We start from the raw sequence: 8,652 nt of genomic DNA on the forward strand, positions 1-8,652 counted from the left end.
TGCAAGATGCAGTACTCACCGTACCAGCAGGATGCGACATTGTGCCGCGTTTATGTTGACAAGCGCCTCCTTCGAAGAGGACGGCATGCCCCGTCGCTAGGCAACCATGCTGCAAATGAAGACTTGGCTGGGCTAGCCAAACTCGATTCAAGGGTTTACAAACCTTTTGTTTTCTTGTCAACATTTCCCAGTCAATAACAGCCCAGGTAATATGTCCTCGCCTATATTTGGCAAATCGAAACGTTTAGTCGTATTGTAACCCTTCAAGTACCTACCGTTAATAGAACGCAATAATTAAGTCTTATTTTTTAAAACTCGTGGTCTTCAAAATGCTAATAGTCCGCATATTTCTTTACTCAACGAATTCCTTTTAAAAGTCGTCGATGGCTTAAGTTTGTTAAGCCGGCTGCTTATTATCAATCACTAGTTAATCAAGATGAGTAGACGTGTACGTGACATCACCGACGAGGTATTGCTAATCAAGGTGTTCGTGATATTGATTAAAAGTATTCCGTTACGTAACGAGACTACCACCTGCATGCCTACTTGCATACTTACTTACCTGATGCCACTGCTAATCATTTCAATTGTACCCAGTGTAGCAGCACGAAACTTTCAGTAAGTCGTGAATGAACGGTAGGTAGAGTGAATTAATTGTTTAGCTCGTCGTGATAGCCACATTTGAATGTGTTTGCAGCCATGCCTCCTCCAGAGACCATGTTCTGCTCCCAGCAAATCAACATTCCGACGGGACTGCCGGAAGTCCTCAAGAACTTCACAAAAGCAGCCATCCGAACTCAGCCCAAAGATCTGCTGGTGTGGTCGGCAGCGTAAGTTCATCTCAGATGCTCTGTAAATTGTGTGTTTGATAATAGTGTGTCCCTGTATGCAGCATCATTGCACAAAAAAAGTCCCTTTTGACATGTGCGTCTCTTTATATTTGCATTGATTGGCTTTAATTGGATCCCACGAGCTTCTTTGTTATGCCTGGCTTCCCTCACAAATGAAAGATCTAGAAGGAATATAAATGAGTGTGTCTAACCACTCTGGTGGTCTAGTACTGGCCAACGTTGTATTTGATGCATGACGAGTTTTTTAATTCATATATTTTAATTCATACCAAAATGGAAATCATAGCTTACTATAGTTGTATATATAGTTTAGTTCATATTTTTTGTATTATTGTATCTGGCCTCAATAAATGGAATTTGGTCTCAGTGGAAAAAAATCTGGGTGGTCTGGTCCTTTTAAGATTTGAATTTGAGTCCTCTGGCAGACAAAATCTGCCCATCCTTATCTTTGTGCCAATTTTCATTCTTCACAAAGTGTCTTTGAGCATGAAGTAAAATGCTATCCAAATCTGATATATATAATATATAATAATACTCATAATCTGATTGACCAGATCCAATGCAATCAAACAACTTCAAAATAAGATGACAGTAAATTATGTAAAGTATAGCTGGCAAAAGTCCAGAAATTATGATTTTTCTGAGCCTGTGTGATATTTAAAATTTTTGTGCTTATCTCATGTCCATTTTTGACAGTTACTTCGAGGCATTGGCTAAAGGAGAGACTCTGCCTGTTAAGGAGAGGCTAGAGTTGAATTATGGCAACCAGAATAAAGATGCTATGCTGACTCCAGGTCTGCTAAAGACTCTTCATAAACAGGTACTTTCATATTGGTATGTCTAACAATGCACAGATAAACGTGTTGGTCTTTACATTTTTAAGAAGGAACAAATATTTTTCTGAGGGTGTAGTTATTAGTTGTGTGATTTTACTGAGCATATTTCAGTTTTTTTATATATGTTGTTCCATTCTTCAAAATAAAATAAAGTACTATAATAGTTGTTGTTTTTTAATTAACACTAAATAACAGTTGTTTTGTTTTTAGTGAATGAATAAAAAACCTTCTAACACTAATTATATACTATTTGGTCTCTCCCAACATAAGCCAAAACCACATTAGATAATCCTCAACAAGCAGTTTCCGTAGTCCCAAAATGCATTTCTGCTTATTATAAATCATATTTTTTCATGTGTATACTTTATATCTTTCACTGTATAGCTGTCTACTGCGGAAACATGCGGCCGAGAGTCATTGCAGGACAAATGGAAGGATTTGTGTCTGCCCATGGAACAGCTGGAGAACATGCTGATACTGGGTAACTTCAGCATGGAAATCAACTGGATGGAGTTTTTTGCACTGGGCTGCAGTGCCCTGGGAGATGTAAGATTTCTGTTATACCTTTGGTGACATTATCTTTATATTTTAGCTCTAAGTGATTTACATAAATATATTTACATATAGTTTGGCATGAAAAAGCTACATTGCAGGGGATTGGACAGAGGTGGCACAGTAGCTCATTTGAAGTCATGGGAAGGCATTCACGGGCAATGACCCCACATGACACCAACACTGAGTGACAGTAAATTTCAAGCATGAAGAACTCTTGCGAATGATGTGCTCAATGCCCGTCGAGCCGGAAAAAAGATGATGAAGTAACGGCAATTTCGCTTTTTGACCACACGAGGGCAGTCAAGCTCTGTATCCCCCATGCTTTGTCGTGTATGTGTGTTCCAACGTGCTGTATCTGCTGTGTCTTCTCCAAGTCTCTCAAGACCTCCCTCAAGGTGGCCTGTGAGATCCTAACGGAAGACGAGGAGGGGGGTGCTGCAAGGATCCCCTTTGAGATATTTTCATTGCTGTGCAAATACCTGGCTAGCCTGGACCCAGAAATGCCGCAGGGCCATATTGACGTCTTCCTCACAAGCCTGGAGCCACAAGTGTAGGTTCATTCTGATCTTTTTGCATGGTGTGTATAACTTCCCGTTGGAATTATCTCAAGGTCCATAGGGTCACATGATACAGTGAAAACATGAAAGTCAAACGTCCCAAGAGTCGAATAAATGTTCTGGAAATATGTCTCAAAAGTTCAATGCTAACTTGTTACCCTCAATGAAGACAAATTACAGCAAATTGACGAGAAATGTTCTGCCCTAACACACCGAGCCGATTAAGTATGCTTGTCTATTTCACAACCTGACAACTGAGAACATTCTGACCTCTGTTTGGTCCAAACGACATCCAGTCGCTTTGGGAGTGGAGCCAGGTGCTGCGGCCTCAGATGGCGTCGTGAGATAGTGCCCTGACATGTCGCTTTTTCTGTCTTAAGAGCAGGAAGCAGAACAGAATTATGTTTTGGAGTTTCTACATCAGCAGGAAAGGTTAATAAAAAAAAAAAGACTCAACAAAATGACAAGGTTCTAATAGTGAATTGACCTAGTGGCACCGGTGTCCTTCAAGCATTTTACCTCAAATTGCTCCCAATTACAGGTTACCATTGTCAGGCCTAGCAAGGCTTCATTCACCATTTCTCTGCTTTAAGTCAAGTTTGAGCCTTTTAATGAGGAGCAAGAGTGTGATCTATCTAAACTGAGTTCATCATCATACACACAGACCACCTAGCAGCTATCTCGGGTCTGCAACCCCCGGTTCTGGAGCCACATGTGGCTTTTTAGTCCCTCCCTTGTGGATGTCTAAAAAAAAAAAAAACTAGTACAGATAAGTATTTTTTTTACATATTTTTATTTTATTGTTTTTAGATACAATATTTTTTTTTAATGAATTAATGATTTAGATAAAGAATAATTAAATATTCAAAAAATGTCAGCGTCCACAAGGTAGATTTTTAATTACCTAAAAATGTCTAAAAACAAAAGACATCTTGAAAATTTTCATAAAATATACTCAAAATTGCCAAAAAGTCAAAAGTTATTTATTTTTTTAAAGACAAAAACGAAAACTTAAAAAGTAATTTTAAAATACTACTACTATTAATAATAATAATACAGTTTATTTATAAGTGCTTTTCTGGACACTCAAGGTCACCTTACAACAACAGTTAAAACATACAAATACAATGGTAAGAACAAAATAAGGTAAAAAAAATAAAATAAGAAAAGATGAAGCAGTTAGTCAGAGAGAGTAGGCTTGTCTAAACCGATGAGTTTTGAAATGGGTTATTGAGTCTATGTTATGGAGGTCAGTGAGGAGAGTGTTTTAGAGCTGGGGAGCAGAGCGACTGAAGGCTCTGCTCCCCACAGTGACAAGGCGGGCAGTTGGGACAGTGAGGAGAGAGAACGAGGAACGAAGAGAGCGGGCAGGTGAGGCAATGTGGATAAGGTCGGTCAGGTATGGATGGGCGAGGTTGTGGATGGCTTTAAATGTGAGGAGCAGGATTTTATATTGGATGTGGTGTGTGCTGGGGAGCCAGTGGAGCTGTTGGAGGACAGGTGTGATGTGGTTTATGGATGGTGTGTGTGTGATGATGCGAGCGGCTGAGATTTGGACCAGTTGAAGTTTATGGAGGTTTTTTTGAGGGAGACCGAGCAGGAGGAAGTTGCAGTAATCGAGTCGGGAGGTGACGAGGCTGTGTACAAGTATGGCAGTGAAGTGAGAGGTGAGAGAAGAGCGGAGCCAGTGGATGTTTCTGAGATGGAAGTATGCTGAACGAGTGATGTGGTTGATGTGTGAGGTGAAGGAGAGGGTGCTATCGAGGATGACACCCAGACTCTTGACCTGAGGTCAAGGGGACAGGAGGAGCCGTCAATGGAAATGGAGAAGTTGTTTATTTTATTTAGGGTAGATTTGGTGCTGATGAGGAGTAGTTCAGTTTTATTGCTGTTTAATTTGAGGAAGTTTGCGGTGAACCATGATTTTAATTCCTGGAGGCAGTTGGTTAGGGAGGATGGTGGGAGTGTGGAGTTTGGTTTGCTGGAGATGTAGAGGTGGGTGTCATCCACGTAGCAGTGAAAGTGATATTTCCTGAAGATGTGACCAAGAGGGAGAAGGTAGATTAGGGACAGCAAGGGGCCAAGGATAGAACCCTGAGGAACACCTGAAGTGACGGGAAAGGGGCGAGATCTAAAACATTTGGGCTGGATAAACTGGGTGCGGTTAGAAAGATAGCGGAACCAGGAGAGGGCGGTGCTGGTGATACCGATGGAGGAGAGTCTGTCGAGGAGGATGGAGTGAGAGATGGTGTCAAAGGCTGCATTGAGATCAAGCAGGAGGAGGGTGGAGAGTGACCTAGAGTCAGCAGAGAGAAGGTCATTGGAGATTTGGAGAAGAAAGACTATCAGCACTGGGAAGGTTGTTGATAAGTGATACAAGATTGTCCGGGTTAATGTCCTTGATTTAACAGTTAGATGGTGATAATCCTGTGCAGCAGACTAAATCCAAAATATGTCCTTTATTGTGTGTGGGGAAGTTGAAAACCAAAACTGTCTAAACAGGAGGTGAGTGAGTTATTGATATTGTCCATGTGAATATTAAAATCTCCCAGCAGAATCACATTTGGTGAGAGTGTACATAGATGAGGAATGTAGTAATGTCAGTGATAAAATTCTTGTTTTGTTTGGGTGGCCGGTAGATGGTGGCAATAAGTGTGGGAATTGATCCAGAGAACTGCAAAACTAGCTTCAAAGGATATAAAAAAAAAAAGCAGGCACATTTATGGGCTCAAATGTCCAGTTATCCCGTAATATCATCGCAAGACCACCTCCTTTCCCAGTCATGCGGGATACAGCATGGTAAACGGAGCCAGGTGGAGTAGCTTCATTGAGAGTACCGAAGTGGTTAGGTTGCTGCCAGGTCTGTTAGACTCAAAATGTCAAACTCATGGTCTGTCAGGAGGTCTTGGACGAGCTGGCCCTTACTCGTAAATGTCCCAAAACAAAAGGTGAAATCCTAAAAATTACCATTAAATGCTCTGAAATGGCCAAAAATGTCAATTTGACAGAAAGGCAGACAATTCTATAAATGTTTGAAAAATGACCCCAAAAATATATATGGAAGACAAAACAAGAAAATGAATGTCTACATATTGGATGCTGCATATTTTTCTGTTAGTGTGCAGCTTTAATTAGCTCGGACCCTCAGTACAGTAGATTAACACTAACACAATGTTTCCTTCATCAACACTAAAAAATTTTAAAAAAATTATTTGGCCTAAAAGGACTCTCTTGACAGGAAAGGTTGCTGACCTTGTGTTTCTAAAAACAAAAAAAAACATAAACAGATATTCCTCTTAATAAGAGATTGTTTTGGTACAAGAACTTTGCCAAAACCCAAGACTTGTTCAGTCAAGTCTCCATTGTTTTGACATTTTTAGGAAACTTGACGTCATTGCAAAGATGTCAGCAGTTTAAGAATCTCAACTTGCTATTGCACAACCAACCACCACCCTTTATTTTTTTTAACTGCACAGCTCCAGAAAAATGACATATGTGGCAATGTAGTGCAAAATAGAAGACAAGCGAGCGGACACAAAAAAACACCTTATGGAGCTCTGCCTGTTGTGCAACACGTTACAAAACAGCATGATTGAGGCTGTTCTGTATGGCGGTTGTTGCAGCCACTTTAATGGCTGCAACGGCATTGTTAGACGTTTACACATTGGAACATTTTATTTCGGAAGCTCTGATGTGTTGTAAATTCAGAATAACTTCCCCAAGGAAATCATTTTAAGTGAATTAATTTGTTCCAGGCTCTTACAGATTTTTCCAGGATATTATTTTTGAAGTATTGACAATTCTTAACTTTGGGTGAAGTAAACTTGTACTTTTTAATTGTGTTGATTTTGCTATATTTGCAATTATTTTTCATCATCTACAGTAGGTTATGTGTGTAAACTGGAATGGGATGGGCTCTAGGTTCTTAGACACATTAAATGGTAACATGAGTTTAAATGTGACTAGCCACATCTTGGGTGTGCACACTTATGTAACCACATAATCCAGAGGTGGGCATCGAGGGCCGAAGTCCTGCAGGTTTTGCATGTTGCCCTTCTCCAACACAGCTGATATATGATCAGTTCATCAGCAAGCTCTGCATAAGCCTGATAACGACCCTGTCGATTGGAATCAGCTTGGGTTGGAAGTGAGAAACCTCCAAAACCTGCAGGACACCGGCCCTCGAAGACCGAGATTGCCCACCTCTGACATAATCAGTGCTTTGTGTTTACTTTTACCTCTCAAATATAATTTTTCTATTGAGTTGTAATGGCTAATGTAAAGTTTTGAAACAATTGATATTGGCCTCATATTTTTTGATATCACAAAAACCTTGTAGTAAACGGGTGTGTAGACTTTTCCTATCCACTGTACATGTATAATGGTGTAATATATAGTAAGTGTTGTGTTCTGTTGCAGGAAAGTACAGCACGGCCTTATCAAACCTCTTGACTTCATCCATCGGGAGGATATGAACCCGCCCAGTGAGTCATCGGACTAAAGTTGAGCAAAACACTATAGGAGTCATTTAGTTGGGGGGGGGGGGGTAAATTTGCAGAACTTTATCTGCAAGCTTACAAGAGGCAACCACTGCTGTGATTAGTAGTTTTCAGTCAAGCACAACCCCTCCCCACCCTCTAATCCTATTGATGTACCAATGATGTCATCATCCTGGCATATGAGAAGATGCTTAATTAATCACTGAGACAACATTTATTCAACATTTAATCACTAATTTCCACAAATTGAAAAACTCAATTGAGCTGTTGACATGCGTGTTGTCATTCACGTTCATGTCTACACAGAGCTTTGTGTGTTTGCACATGTATAATATCTATCTATTATTATTCATCCAGCTTTAGGAAGATGATAACAATAAATGGAGCTATTTGTATTGGCTGTATTTGGGAATTGCTTTGACACACACGATCAAACATCACTCTAAAAACATATAATTAAGGGTCATTGTGAGATGATTACAATTGTTGGTGGATTACCACCAGTGACTATTAAATTCGTCCTTCAGCTAACAGCCAAATTGAATTAAATGTTTATCCTTAGCTTCTCATGCATCTTGAAATATTCAGCTTAATTATTGTCTTCACTATTAAAGAAAAACAACATTTACAATAGAAACACCAAAGATACGAACGAGTCTGTTGCCATTTGTGTGCACGGAAATGTGCGCATTCACGCCTGAGCGGGGGACTCACAGGGAGATCTTTGTGAGGCTTCAGGTATGTAGCAGAAGAGACCACAGGGTGGGTGGGCTGTGGATTACATGTTTCAAATTCATTAGCAAAATGAAGTACAAAGTATCTACTGTTTGTAAACATTTTGAGGAAGCTGTACAAAGAAACATGCACTCCTGTCAATACCCAAATCCATCCAAATTGTTCCAATTTTAAAACATAATATTCCATACACAACAGTGAATAGCTAGTTAATTTGTTCTTGGCTAAAACTGTCACCCTCATTAATTCATTCACTGCCATTGACGGCTATAAACGTCAAAAATTCATTTGAACAATTTCTATTACTTCTGACTTTTTTTCTCTCCACTTTTGTTAACAAGAGTATGAAAACCTAGACATTAAAAAAAACATTGTTTTTTTTAAAGAAAAGATTGTTAAAAATTAGGGGCGTCAGGCGATTAAATTATTAAAAAATTAGAGGGGCGTCAGGCGATTAAAATTTGTAATTGTAATTATTCGCTTGACTTCAATAGTTAACTCGCGATAAATCACAACTTTTATATCTGTTCTAAATGTACAATAATTTTCTTCTAGGTTTTCATACTCTTGTTAAGTGAAAAAAAAAAGTTAAACTAATAGAAAAAGTTCAAATGAATTT

General features: G+C 39.4%; 1 protein-coding gene across 2 annotated transcripts; it reads left to right on the forward strand.

Annotated features, from left to right (window-relative positions):
• Positions 1-56: 56 nt before the first annotated feature.
• On the forward strand, positions 57-7,693 carry ropn1l (rhophilin associated tail protein 1-like). Of its 2 annotated transcripts, none has more exons than XM_077554618.1 (6): positions 57-206; positions 698-830; positions 1,548-1,671; positions 2,072-2,233; positions 2,617-2,792; positions 7,219-7,693. In XM_077554618.1, the coding sequence occupies exons 2-6, from the start codon at positions 700-702 to the stop codon at positions 7,298-7,300; spliced, it is 675 nt and encodes a 224-aa protein (XP_077410744.1). In that variant the 5' UTR covers positions 57-206; positions 698-699; the 3' UTR covers positions 7,301-7,693. The 2 variants fall into 2 exon arrangements, with proteins under 2 accessions (XP_077410744.1, XP_077410743.1); XM_077554617.1 differs by lacking the exon at positions 57-206 and adding an exon at positions 421-618.
• Positions 7,694-8,652: the final 959 nt, after the last annotated feature.

This window comes from Vanacampus margaritifer, chromosome 20, assembly GCF_051991255.1.
Source record: "Vanacampus margaritifer isolate UIUO_Vmar chromosome 20, RoL_Vmar_1.0, whole genome shotgun sequence".
In the NCBI taxonomy this organism is placed as follows: Eukaryota; Metazoa; Chordata; class Actinopteri; order Syngnathiformes; family Syngnathidae; genus Vanacampus; species Vanacampus margaritifer.